General features: G+C 37.1%; 1 protein-coding gene across 2 annotated transcripts in view; it reads left to right on the forward strand.

Annotated features, from left to right (window-relative positions):
* Window positions 1-13,300, forward strand: part of ARID4A (AT-rich interaction domain 4A) — a 50,516-nt gene extending 37,216 nt beyond the window's left edge. Inside the window, exons 15-24 of one of the 2 annotated variants that reach the window (XM_056345738.1) lie at window positions 623-851; window positions 2,730-2,980; window positions 4,873-5,070; window positions 6,230-6,314; window positions 6,496-6,697; window positions 8,066-9,196; window positions 9,387-9,491; window positions 10,503-10,718; window positions 10,947-11,093; window positions 11,580-13,300. In XM_056345738.1, coding sequence (XP_056201713.1) covers window positions 623-851; window positions 2,730-2,980; window positions 4,873-5,070; window positions 6,230-6,314; window positions 6,496-6,697; window positions 8,066-9,196; window positions 9,387-9,491; window positions 10,503-10,718; window positions 10,947-11,093; window positions 11,580-11,683 — 2,668 coding nt within the window. In that variant the 3' untranslated portion in view covers window positions 11,684-13,300. The remainder of the gene's footprint in view (window positions 1-622; window positions 852-2,729; window positions 2,981-4,872; window positions 5,071-6,229; window positions 6,315-6,495; window positions 6,698-8,065; window positions 9,197-9,386; window positions 9,492-10,502; window positions 10,719-10,946; window positions 11,094-11,579) is intronic. The other variant, XM_056345739.1, reaches the window with a different exon arrangement.
* Window positions 13,301-14,342: the final 1,042 nt, after the last annotated feature.

Here is a 14,342-nt window from a genome sequence, read left to right on the forward strand (position 1 = left end):
ATGTTAATGTTCATGAAGATGAAAATATTCAGACTATCTTCAGTGGGATTTGAACTGGGCACATATTTAAGGTCTGTATTTTACAGAGAAGAGTATTTATCATAAAAAGTAATTGGTAAATATGTACTAGGTTTCTGTTACAATGGAAATAATTATGTTGTATGAACACATAATAGTATGTTGTATCTTGCATGTTTATTCTTTGAGGAATAAACTGGTTCACATTTCTGTCACCTCTAACTGGATTAGAGTGTGCACACAGGCCAGTTACCAGAGAACAAACTGATGCATGGCAGTTTGTTACCATGTGGTAACTTGTTTGTATGCCCATATTCTAATACTAGGCTGATTTTAGCTGTCTTTTGTGCATTTGAAAAATGGTGTAGATGTTCTTAGGCTTCAATGTCATGAATTCTTAATTGGATGGGGATGAAGTTAGATTTGTGGGAAGCACCTGTGTGCATAATTGTTTCATTTAAAAAGCTGCTCTGGCTTTTTATTTTTTTGTTTTGTTTGTTGCGCTGTTTTTTTCCTGAAGTTACTGCTCCTCTTGCTTTTCTGTGAGCAGGAAAATAGGTTTTATGCACTTCAATAAATAGAAAATCTTTATTTGTATCTATAGGTATCTTTATGGTTTTGAAGAGTACTGCCGTTCTGCAAACATTCAGTTTAGGACCATCCATCACAATGAGCCAAAAGTGGTAGAAGACATACAGAAACACGTGGAACCAATGGAGGAAAGTCTAAAAGAGGAACCAAAAATGCCCCCAACAGAAGTTAAAAAGGAAGCAGAAGAAAACTATTCCAGCAGTGAAAGTGAAAAAGAAGAAATAGAACTAAGATCCCCAAGGGTAAGTGGTGTGCACTGATTTCTATTTAGTATTTAACAAAACCCTGTAGTATAGTGAACAGTTTACATAATGAGTTTTCCCGTGTGGAGTGATTGTACATTTGAACTGGCATACTTGTACAAGCACAGGACAGGGTTCTGTGAGCGCGGAGTTGCTGTTAACTGTTAATTGCGTTCTGCCAGTGAATAGAATCAGTTTTGATTATTTCTTCATACTCTAAATCATCCATGATATTTGCTCAGACTGTGTTGGATGCCAGGCACATTTCAATTCAGGGATGGCGTGAGAGCTACCGAGAGCTGTGTATTGTCAGAACCATGAAACTCAGCAGGACAGTCTTGGTTGTGGGTGAGAATTTCCGCAGGCATATGGAATCTGGAGCTTTCTGGCAAGAAGCGGGAATATTGAGGGACTGCTACAGCTTTAAGAATCAAAAGAAAGTACATTCCTCTTAGTTGTTTTTTATCGCAGTATCTCCTCTTTTAATAAAAGAAACACTACAGTTTTACAGTATGTAGACAAAAGTCGAGGGTAGAACACTTAAAGTTTTGTCTTCCTTTGTCTTTGAATGCTGTAGAGGTAAGGGTTATACTAGTAGTTACCAGTGACCCATCAGCTAGCGAATGCTGAGTCTGATGGAGAATACCAAAATACTTTTAAAAGGATTTCAATATGACTCTGTAGCACCGTTGTTAATTCTGTTAAAAGGTCATTTTGTGTCCCTTAATAGAACATGATTACTGAAGGACAAGAAATTGCTGCTACTTAGATTGTTCAGGTTGTAAGGATTCTGTTCAACTACAATGTGATTAATAAATTACTTCTTGCAAGCCAGTTTTCAGGCAAGGATGTGGCCCTTTAATAGATGAGAAGACATAGTTGTAAACACAAGTTTAGATTGGTATTATGTATTATATTTCTACCTAACTGCAAGTGGTTTTTCCAAGCTGTATCAGACTTCCTGAACTTCCTGGCGTGATATTAGCTTTGTTATTAGTTCATTTATTTTTTAGTTTTGGAGAAAACTGGTGAGAGGATAAAGAAACGGAAGAAATTTTTTTTGGTCTTTTTTGTCATTGGCTGTCTGTGTTAATTTCTTCATAATTAAAAATTTAGTTTTGTATTTTATTGCTTTACTAATCCAGTCACCAGCTATCTGTTTATGAATGCTTATTTTTCCAAAACTGTGAATTTAAATTATGATAGTGCCTTCATTACTGTTGTCTTTGGATGCCTTCCAGATACATTATGAATGCAAGATTAATTATTCTAAATGTTCTGATTATAAAGCAGTGACCCTATCAAGAGACTTTTAATAGTAAAATGAGAAACCCGTACTTCTACTTGGGAGAAGATCCCCAAGAAACAGTTGCAGATAGTTCCAGACAGCAGTTGTCCAGCTACTCAAACACCTTTTAAAAATGCAATACTTACAGTTTTTCTAAAGCTGACAAATTTCTGTTCTGTAACAGGTGGCTATAAGGATTGAAGATGCTAAAGGGAAGATGCCTGCTGTCAGAGGTCCTATACAAGCACTTTAATTAATGCTATTGCTGTAGTTGAGAAAGGCATTTTGGCCCTTTCTATCAGGGCAGCAGACCTTACAGGTCCAAATGAATGTTCTGAAATCCTCCAGAAGTTAATCAGAAGCTCATCCTCTTTATTCCAACCCAAGCAGAATGGCTTTGTTTTGCTCTTTTCCTCAATAGCAAGACTTTAAGCTGTTATCTTAAGATTTTAGAACAGTTCACTTTTTGGTGTTATCTCCAGCCTTTCTTCTGTACAGGACTAGTATGTTTCACTTTTCACTGAGTTTTGGAGAGGCTATACAGAGAACAATTGACAGGAGTCATTAAATTGACTATATTTCTGTTCCAGGGACGAAGAAGACTTGCCCGTGATACAACTCCTGCTAAAAAAGATTGTGAAGAGGATAAAACACAAGAGAAATTAAAAGACAGTAACAAAGAAAACAAAGATACAGAAGAAGCACCTGAGAATGCAGAAAAGAAAGAAAATGAAACTCCATTAGGGAGAAAAAGTACACCAAAGCAAAAAGAGAAAAAAAACAAAAAACAAGATGATTCAGATAAAGAGTCAGATGAAGAGGAAGAGAGGCAGAGGGAGAGGTAAACATTAACTTGTATCACCTTCTTATAAGTATGTCTGTGTCATGATTGAGCCGTACTCCAAGCAGGAGTGTACACAGAGTTGGAGATCTTACCAACTAAAATGTGGAAACCAGGGACCGAATTCACTCTGCCTGACAGGAAAGGGAAAATTTTATTTCAAGCTTGTAGAGGCTGCGGTACTTCATGGAAGCATCTTTTTCTGGCAGGTGCCAGACGGTATTTTTCTTGAAGGTCTTGCTAGGGTTGTGTTGGTGTTTTATCACACTAGTATGTACAGACACCAAGTAGACCAGGCTGTAAGTATGCCGGGTGCTGTACGGATGGCGAGCAACTGTCGGGGCAGACTTTTCTGGGCAGTTGAAATAGCAATGGAAAAAGAGAGCCTCTTTTCTTCCAGACTTCTGTTTAAGTGGTCAGTAATGGCTGCTGAACCTAATAGCTTGCGCTTTTTTATTGTTACTTGATTTATTGTAGGCAGGCAGGAAGGGGATCAGCTGATAAAGCAAAGGAGAAGGAAAGGGAGTTTGAATGAAACCTAGAGATAGGTTAAAGAGGAGGGGATGGAGAGACATGGAAGGGCAAAGGGCAAATAGCATCCAGACAATAAACTTGACAAGGTCAGTTGGATTTATAGTCCTGCTTACAAATGACTAGTGAGCAGGTGACTAATTTATTACCAGAGTGTAGACCTCTTCTTAGCTATTTTGGCTGTGGTCAAGGGCAGTGTCTTACCTGCTCAAGCTGGCTTTCCTACCTTGTTTTTCTTGTCCATGTGGCTAAGCGGTGGGGACACAAGTTGATACTGAATAAAACCTGATAGGGGTATTGCATATTTTCTTCTAAAGAGTTTGAGGAGTGGGAAAAACACAGTTATTTTAAAGAAAGTGTCACTGCGTGGTCCAAAAAAGATAATCTTGCAGTGCACCATAACATGCAGAAATGCCTCAGATAAAGGAACAGTGTGGGTGTGCAGCAGGTTGCAAAGGTATGTCAGATGCCCAAGGCATCAAAAGAGTTTTCTTAAGTGGTGCAGGTGATGCTTGTCCTCTTTCTTTTTAATTGTTTGTCACAAGAAGATAGTTCATCTTTCACTGAAGGCTAGCAAATGTATGTCAGTAAAAGCAAACCCGTACTGTTTTCCAGTATTTTCTTTCTTGGTGCCTTTTTTGTAGTTTAGCTTACGTTATGCTAAATCCACCCTAAAATAGGGAGAGAAATACAGGTGAAAATAGGTTAGATTGTAATTCATGAAAATATGTTTAAGTATTAGATATAGCTGTAATAAGGGGTAGATAAAGCTAGTAAGAGGTGTGTAGACGCTTTTTAATCTTGGTTAAACACTGTTTTAATCAACAACTTTGCCCCCCCGCAACAGAATGGTGTTTGTATCCATGAGAGGGTCACTATGATGGCAATTCAAACTTATGTGCACTGTTAGTAAACTGCAGTCTGTTAAGCAAACCGTAGAAGACATATTTTTATTTTTTATTAAAGCATGTCAAAATAAAGTATTTTAAAAACTGAAGATAGTTCTTCTTGACATATTTAGGAGCCAAACGCTGAGTTAACTTATTCCTCTTTCTGTATTACCAAAATATTCCTTTAAAAAATAGTTTTTAAGCTTTGAGGTAGTTGTACACCTAATAATTGTGTTTAAATTATCATACAATTTTTCTGGATATTTTTGGCACTTACCCCTATTCTTTCATAAGTCCTGTTCTTGATTTAAGAAGCTGTGTCCAAGCCAGCTTCAGAGGTAGTGCAGGATACAGAAAATGAAAAAATATTTTATTGCATCTTTTCTTTTGTAGTAGCTTGGCTATGCTAGTTAAGTGTTAAAACATTGATTGTCACTAATTAGTGGACATTTTAAATACACCTTACTGCAGGGAGGAAATTGAGAACAAAGGAGAATCGGAAGGTGAAGAGGATGAGGATGATGCAGAACCCTGCCTGACTGGAACCAAAGTGAAAGTAAAATATGGACGTGGAAAGACTCAAAAAATTTATGAAGCCAGTATTAAAAGCACAGAAATTGACGATGGAGAAGTTTTATATTTAGTTCATTATTACGGTTGGAATGTAAGGTGAGGATGACAAACAGAGTTTCATTTCTATGTTAAAAGGATTTCTTGAAGAAAATTTTTTGGTTTTAAGGAAAAAAGAAAGAGAAAAAAGATCAGTAACTTGGCTCTGAGTTGAATTATCACCATGATAACAGGATCTGACTCTTACACTTTTCATTGTTAGTAATTTTGTTCATGGTATGACACTATTGCATTGAAATATCAGAATATACTTATTTACGTGTTTCGTCCAAATTAAAGTGAGTAATCCTCACTCCTCACAGGAGGATCCCTGTAATTTATTGTGTCAGCTAGTTTTAGCGCTATTAGATGTTTTTATTTAAGGGAATCGTTGATAATGGTGAAGGCATCTACAATTAAGTGTATCAAGCATTGAAATTCTAGCAACAAAATTTATTCTTGTATTGAATGTTAACTGTGATTATAAACAATGGTTGTTATGTATAGAGAGGGTAGGAGAGGGCTAAGCAACAAAGAACTAGAGAAAAAAATTCATTAAATGGTTCTCCTGGCAACCATGCTTTGTAGAAATGGTGCTTTTTTGTTGTTTTCTTAAAGGCGTTGTGATTATGTGGACAAAAATATCACAAAACTGATCATTTTTAAAAATAGAACACTTTGGTATATAACTTGATGTTCCAAATCCAAATGTTTCTAAGTAACTAAGGAAATGTCTTTAAGCGACAACTTAAAGTTTAGGAGCGGGGATATTTCCCCCATACTGGCATGTGTCCTGTTACCTTATTAATAACTTGGGGGGATTCTGAGGAGCAGTAGTAGTGTATTTGTGCCTTTCAGAATCTCACCCGGTTTATTGCTATAATTTGAAAAAGCATATTTTACGGTTGTGGTGAAAACTGTCTTTTGTATATATGAAATAACTGACAAACTTTATAGCTGGTTCAGTCCCCTGAGTTCCAGTGCTTCGCTAGCAAGTAACAGGAAAGTTTGTGCTTCCATTCCCCCATCCCATAAATTTTTTTTATGGGGCTAGAAATGTTACTCATCTTTCTAATGCCAGATACTGCATGTGTTTTTAAATACATGCTCTACTTTCCTACCTTTCCTGAATAAACATGTTCCGTGACTCAAGTCTTTTAATCCTCATATTGCAAACAAGTTTTTTATCCATAGTGATAACTATTTTGTTCACTTTTAGATACGATGAATGGGTGAAAGCTGATCGTATCATCTGGCCTGTGGAAAAAGGAGGACCAAAGAGGAAACAGAAGAAAAAAACAAAAGTAATGGTTATTTCAATTGTAGTACTATACTTAATGACTATCACTCTTAGTTATTTTAAGAAAAATAAAAAAGGTTGCTCAGTCCAGTCCAGTTTTCTAGTAGAAGTGCAGAGCAAAAAGAGAGAAGGTTTGATGATCAGCAGTGAAACATGTTACTAAAAATTCATTGGTTTCCCCTCAGAATAAAGAAGATGGTGAAAAGGATGAGAAGAAGGATGAGGAGAAACAAAAATCAAAGCGTGGGCGACCCCCTCTGAAATCTACTCTTCCATCAAACACATCTTGCAGTTTAGCCAAAACGCCTAATAGTGAAGGTAAATCAGGACCCAGAAGTGCACGGAACAACTTGTCAGATTCCTCACCATTACCAAATGGAACAGAAGGTACATCTGGTGCACTCGTGTTCTGGCATGGAAGTGCATGTATGCAGTGACGTTAATGCGGTGCATTAATAGGACAACTTCAGCGAGCACAGTGCTGTCAGCAGCTTTAGAGTCCTACTTAACTAGTCAGTGTACAAGCTATATAACAAAACAAATTTTTGATGCAATTTTCACTGTATAAAAATCAGTCCTTTCGATCTTGATTTTAGCAACACCTTGCAGGCAGATGACACGTAGCTCAGGAATGTTTGATTCTGATAGAGGATCAAATGGTGAGTGATCTCAGTCCTGTGTATGCTTTTGAGGTTTATTCAGTACCTTTATGGAAAAGAGGTTTGATTTTTATTTTTTTACCCTTTTTTTTGTGGTTTAGGTTCTTTTCCACTTGCTGTGAATTTTATTGAGGAAGTAGTTGAGCTGACAGTGCTGGGGAGCACATTTTGCTCGCAGAAGAGCCATGGCATGGAAATGACTCTGCAAGTCATTCCATACTCTTCAGCCAGAGCCTTTCAGTCCTAATCTTGAACACACCAAATCTAGTGCTATAATGACAGTCTTCATTGTGGTAATTAAATTCTCAACCCCAGTACTACATCATACAGCAGAGTTGTTAATTACATACAAACGACAGCAGTATTTTTGGTATTTCTGAGCCTCTGTGAACAAGAACTGAAGTGAAATCACTGTCTGATTTTAGTACAGATCCCTGAATAGCCTTCTGGTAATGGAATAATATTTGCTCTGTATGTGGTCCATGATTCATACAGTAGTTTAGCAATGAAATACCCATACTGTGGTGTGGAAGGGTTTGGAGTTTTGGGGTTTAGGGTTTTTTTGTTTGGAGTTGTTGGTTAGGGTGGGGGGTGTTCTGTTTGTGGATGCATGGAGGGCAGGAGTGTTGTTTTTTGGTTTTGTTGTGTCAGGTAGGGGAGGTAAAGTCCACAGGTAAATATCAGATCATGGGAATCTGTAAAACTATTTTTGCTACTATAAACTGTAATTCGTTTATATTGTCTTATTTGGGCAATAGTAGTAGTAGAATCATAGAATATCTCAAGTTGGAAGGGACCCATAAGGATCATCAAGTCCAACTCCCTGTTCCTTGCAGGACTACTTACAAGCATCATCCAGATGCTCCTTGAACTCTGACAGTACTACTACTATTGTAATTTCATAGAAATTTTGATTAAAAATAAGAACTGTGATAGTGTGGTAAGTAACACAGTGTTTAAGTTTAAAATTGTTCATTGTAAACTGACGTCAATACCATAGATTACTGAAAATAAACTCTCTGTGTGATTGAAAAAAGAAATTTTGCTGTAATTGATGATTTAGGATGCTGTTTCCTTTTTTTCAAATATTTTGCAGATTCTGGCTCATCTGACAGTGAAGCAGATGAGTCATCTGAAAAGAATTTGAATGAAGAATTTTCTCCAGAAACTTCAGAACTGGAAAAAAGTGAAAAACTACATGATGAGAAGCTAGATGAAGAAAGCCCAAAGATTCCTCGTGCATTGAAAGAAAATGACAGGACTCAAGTACAGCCACTAGAAACACTCAAACTTGAAGTTGAAGAAAGTGAACAAATTGTTCAGATTTTTGGAAATAAAACGGAACAAATAGAAGAAGTCAAAAGGGAGGCTGAAAAATCACCTAAAGGAAAAGGGAGAAGGAGCAAGACAAAAGATCCCTCTCTAGAGAACGCAAAGATTTTGCCAGGAAGCCAAGAAGAGGTGGCAAATGAATCTCTTGCAGAACCTGGAAGATTAGACATGTCTTCTTTGGACTGTAAAGAAATTTCCAACACAACTGAAAGTGAAACAGAACCTTCTACAAAAGATAAGAAGCTTTTGAAAAGGAAAACTTTGGAACAGGCATCGCCTGAAAAGAGAAATCGACGAGAGAGTGAGATGGAAGTGCCAAATATTGTATCTGAAGAGAGGACCAATGAATGTACTGGAGCAGAAGAATGTAGAGGGCTGAATGCTGAAGAGTCCCTCAGAACTGAAAATGAGGAAATGCCATCGCTGGTGGCAGAATCGGTTCAGCATGGTCAAGAGCCAAGGAACGAGAACTTTGAATGTCCATCTGAAGAAAATGAGAATGTTCCCTTAAAAGATGAGGATGATGCAATGCCTCAGATTGGTCCTGAAACTTTGCTGTGCCATGAAGTAGACTTGGATGACTTGGATGAAAAGGAGAAGAGCAGTAGTGAAGACACAGTATCAGAAAAGCCAGACCCTAATGCTTCAAATTCAAATCCATCTGCCTTACCCCCCGCTGTCCAGTCAAGCTTCTCAGTGGCCTCGCCTCTTGCTCTTAGCCAGGATGAATCACGCAGTATCAAGAGTGAAAGTGACATGACTATTGAAGTCGACAGTGTGGCAGAAGAGTCTCAAGAAGGTCTCTGTGAAACTGAGTCTGCTAATGGATTTGAAGCCAGTACTACGTCAAGTAATTGTAGTATAGCTGTGCAGGAGAGAGAGACTGGAGAGAAAGGTGAGCATCACCTGCGAGAAGTCATTCTCCGCTGTAATGATTTCTGAAGTTGTCTTAAGTCTGGTGTCACTTGGCTAAAAATTGCTGGTTTGTTTTGTCTTCTGGTATTAAATTTCTGTGTTTCTTATAAAAAGAACTTGTGAGTAGCAGCAATATTTGAGGTGTCTTGTCTGCCTGTCTTTTCATTTAGGTCAAAAAAGACCCAGTGACAGCAGTAGTGGAACACTGGCAAAAAAACAAAAGCGTACTCCAAAGCGAACAAGTGCTGCAGCCAAAAATGAGAAGAATGGAACAGGTAGATTCCCGGAGGGGGAGCGGGGAAGGTTATGCTGTCCTATACACACATACAAGGGCCTGCTGTTCTCACTGTTGCCCATTATTTCTGTTGGATGGGACTTCCTTGTCAGCGGTTTTCATTATTATTACTATTATTCAGGATTATTGGCTGTTAACTGGAGAGAACTTACTGCTACCACAGAGCTGGTGTTACTGGGAAATTGCTTGGCTATTGTTAATACCTTGGTTAGGAAAAACTTTTAGTAACTGTGTATATTAACAGTTACTAAATATTTACCATTATGCTGATTTTTTTTTTTTATATTGGGTTGGTTATGAATTTGGGAGAGGGAGCTTGTTCTTGGTAGAAACATCTCCTTTAAAATCTTACAATAGGTGTTTCTCATGGGAAAAAGTACATTTATGAAGTGCAGAAAAAATTGCTCGATGATAAAGAATAACTTTTCAGCAAAAGCCGTGTAAAAACTTGGAAATTATTGTGAGAATCTAAAATATTTGCATATATCAGCTTAAAACTTTCTGTTCCGTGTTAAAGCTTTTATGCTTTTTAGTCATGCTTCATAACTGTTCCTTTAGATGTGTAAAGGAGTGCAGTAAATATATACAATCATGTGCTACCTACCTATATTAATACAGTTTTAATTTTAGAAAAGGGGTTCTAGTGTCTGCTTTATATTAGAACGCCAAAATACGTGACTTGAGATAGTTTATCGGTGCTCTAATATTCTTATTTTAATAAGCTGCTCTTTTTCTTCTGGAAAAAAAGTATCTCACAATCACTTTTTAACTAAAGGCCTAGTCAGCCCTTGACTTGTGCATTAACGATCAGTACACTTGAGAGTTCAGTGCATGTTGTGTCTGAATCTGTTCAGGGTTTGCTTTGTGTGCATTCTGGAATCTTCTGGGCAAGAAGGAGCATTTTTTTTCATGCTCAATTTTCCTAACTATAACTACAGTTCTTAAAATAGCAACGTTTTTTTTAAGTCTAAACACATTTCTCTTGCTGCAGGACAAAGTAGTGACAGTGAAGATCTTCCTGTCCTGGACAGTTCAAGTAAATGTACTCCTGTAAAACACCTAAATGCATCCAAACCACAGAAGATTTCTCGATCACCTGCAAGAGTGATTTCACCTCACATCAAAGATGGAGAGAAGGATAAACACAGAGAGAAACACCACCACCAGAATGCTTCGCCTAGAGTATACAAATGGAGTTTTCAGCTCAGTAAGAATTCTCTGAGTGACTTGGTTAGAGGGAACTTATGAGACAGTTGGTTTTGGAAGAAAAATGTGCAAATACTGGGTTTCTAAATTACGTGTAGGCCTTATTATATGGTATTTACGGAAGTGTGTTACCTTTCATGCTGCATCTTGTATACTCTTAAGGATTGCATTCGTTTATTTACAATCACCTTGCTGAAGCTAATTTTTTTCTTTTCTTCCCACTTTTAAGATGAACTAGACAACATGAGCAGTACTGAAAGGATCTCCTTCTTACAAGAAAAACTACAGGAAATACGAAAATACTACATGTCCTTGAAGTCAGAAGTAGCAACCATAGACAGGAGAAGAAAACGATTAAAAAAGAAAGACAGAGAAGGTAACTTTCAGATTTGCTTTATGCTGCCCATGAAAAGTCGTCTTGAAAATAAGTAACTCAAAGCAACTGGAGTTTAATTGACAGCATTTTTGAAAAAAGTGTGTTATCATCTATTTGTCTGTATACATATTTAGAAAGAGTATTTGTGGCTTTTCAGAACTTTAACCTAAGAAAAACATTCACTGACTATTTTATAATAGTTTATTAGAAACTTGGACTTCCCAGTGCAAGTGCGGTCTGAGTTTTCAGTCAGCATAATGACTCATCTGATTCATCTTTTCAGTTGGTCTGTGACGCAGAGAGGGTATGGCTACTTACCCAGTTTATGTGAATATAGCAGTGAAGGCAGTTGACAAAAATCCGTATCAGTTTTCTGTGACCACGCTGCTTCTTTGAGGCCTTTTAAACAACCTAATAACCAAAGAAACCTTCATTCTGACATGTGCTTTGACAAGCTGATGCTGATCTGTTGTTCTGTATGTTCAGTGTCACATACAGGGGCATCCATGTCATCTGCTTCATCGGACACTGGAATGAGTCCATCATCATCATCTCCTCCACAGAATGTGCTTGCTGTAGAATGCAGGTGATACACATTTCTCTGCCTTGCCAGCAACCTGCTGCCATGGACATAGAACCTGAAATTCAACCACAGAAAGCACTCAACTGGTTTGACATTGCCAAGTATATTCTGTACACACTTCCACTGCTGGACTGTACCTGTTCTCCCCTCCTACCCTCTTCTTTTGTTTAATTTACTGGTCAGAGAAATTAAGCTCATTGGTAACTGAAGGTTTGTAGGCACAATGTGACATGCTTGTCATTGTGTTTGGTTTTGTTTTGGTTTTTTTTTTATTAATTCAGAGAAAGGGCACTTATCAAATTTGAAGTTATGTCCAGTGAAGCATTCAGGTGCTCTAGGGAGATCTTAGAAAAGCAAGTGCACCAAGCAGACATCAGAGTATTATCCAAAAGAATTAAGTAACTGCTGCACTTTCACCGAGCTGTACGTTAACTCTTGGTGAGTAGTTCCTCTTTGTGGAAGCACTTGCTATATGGAACTGCCAAAGTATGTGTTCTCAGCAGTGTGCCCAGTTTTAAAGGTGTAAATGGGACAAAATAAATTGTGAAAGGAAGTGTAGTTGACTGAAAACTACAGTTGTAATAAGTCTTCCACTTTTTATAGGATTTTTGAGCACACAGTTATGCAAATATTTTAATGTTTATTAATGTTTACAGTGGAATTGTGAATAGGTTTTCAGTGGACTATCTTATCCCTTGACAAAAATATTTTGTCTTTTTTCTATGTAATTTCAGAGTTTTTATTTTGTTACAAAAAGACGAAAAATGAAATATATAACAACAGTGAAGTTATTTAACAAGATTTCTAAAGCTGAAATTTTTGTGTAAAATAAGGTATCTTGCAACTTGTTAAATATATTTATTCAGACATTGGATGTTGTATTTTTATGTATTTTTTAAAATATTAATAAAATTGGAAAAAAAAAAAATCTAGGTTAGTTCGCTCTTTCGATAAAACATACTTATCAGTTATGGCTCTTAAGGAGGTTTTATCCAGTAGCCATGCCTGTATTTCAGAGGGGTCTGTCTACGTATCCTCCACAACATAGATCTGTAAGCGGGCATCTGGATTAAACCAGAACTTTCTTTGGAAACTTTGGCAGTCCTAGTACTTACATTGTTTTGAGGAACAAAATTTATTGGGTTGCCCTTAAGATACTTTGTCACAAGTTCTTATGCTTGCTGTACTGCCGAATGAATTTATATCTCCCAAAGTTGAGATGCAACAATAAAGTAAAGCAACTGTGTATGCTTTCTCTGTGGATTGTCCCACAGACAGATACAGTTTGTAAATAACTCTTCCAAAACTATGTATTTAAAACAGTTTGCATATACATTATGTATAAAAGTGATTTTTTTATCAATTTTTTTATTCATGTTTGTACATTGAAAGGGGTTCTTAACCCCTTTTTCTGTGTTTATTATGCTGTAGAGTAATAACATAGATGCTCTAGACTGTATATCAGGATATTCTGGTTCACACGGCAGAAAGAATGAAACACTAGTGATGGCGTAGCATTACTAAAATTGATGTTTCTTGAAATTTCATTTTACAACATTTGTCAACTTGTGATTCCAATTCCTTCCATTTTCGCAGAAAATTAAAAAGTACTCTTGTAAATGCACTTTTTCTGTCTTTTCTTAAGCAAAGCAGAACTATTTCAATGTAAGATAAATACGGAGCTCACTAGAAAGCATTAATAAAGGCCATGTTTTAAACATAGGCTTTATATTCTATTTTTATTTAAGTGATTGTTCTTGTAAATGTCTGGACTTACCCAAATAGGATTAATCTCCATAAATTGTTGTAAAGACTTTTTTTCAGAGCCAACTTTTACTGTTAAATCTTCTAATAGCTATGAATAAAAAGCAATACTCATTTAAAAGGAAATAACATGGGTCACATTTTCTCACATTACCTTCCATGTTTAATATTTGCAGAAGTAAATTTTTAATTCAGTGAAATAATAGAATTAATTCTATCTTATGCAGATAGCTACCTCTGTCTACGAACTGTGTGAGATCTTACAGGCACATACACACACTCAGCATGCACAGGTGATGGGTGAGCTCTTGACTGTCTGTACTTGGGCTCAGATGTTCACTGTGTGTGCACTGACTGTTGCTCCTTACCTCTTAGGAATATTTAAAATGCTGCGTCTAAGACTGAAGGTAGGGTTCTGTGAAACACGGAAACCCGTTCTAACAGATGGTTGCTCCTTGACACAGCGAACTTGCTTCCTTACTTCATCTTTCCACCTGCTTACCCTGCGCTAGTACTCACCAGAGAGACACCCACACCACACACCCCCAGTAACAACATCACTATTCTGGCCAAACACTAAACCTGCCAGGAAATGTGAACTTGCTGCCCAGCCTCTGGCAAAGCCTCTACCATGTTACTGTTTTCCTCGTTTTATCTTTCTGGCAGGAAGCGTATCGGTTAGCTCGATTTTTCAGTAGATGTTTAAAGTAATTTCTTACGACGTTTAAAAAATACTATGGGGAAAAGGAGATTAACTATTCAATGTGGGACTACCCTGTACTAAAGGTGAAATCAACAAGAAACCCTAGTAAGGTCTTTCATTTCCCAATAATGCCCTTATTTTTGCTTTGTTGACATAAATTCCAAAGTGTCATCCAGTGCCTTGAATGAAAATTTATGCT

Source organism: Falco biarmicus, chromosome 7 (assembly GCF_023638135.1).
Source record: "Falco biarmicus isolate bFalBia1 chromosome 7, bFalBia1.pri, whole genome shotgun sequence".
NCBI lineage: Eukaryota > Metazoa > Chordata > Aves > Falconiformes > Falconidae > Falco > Falco biarmicus.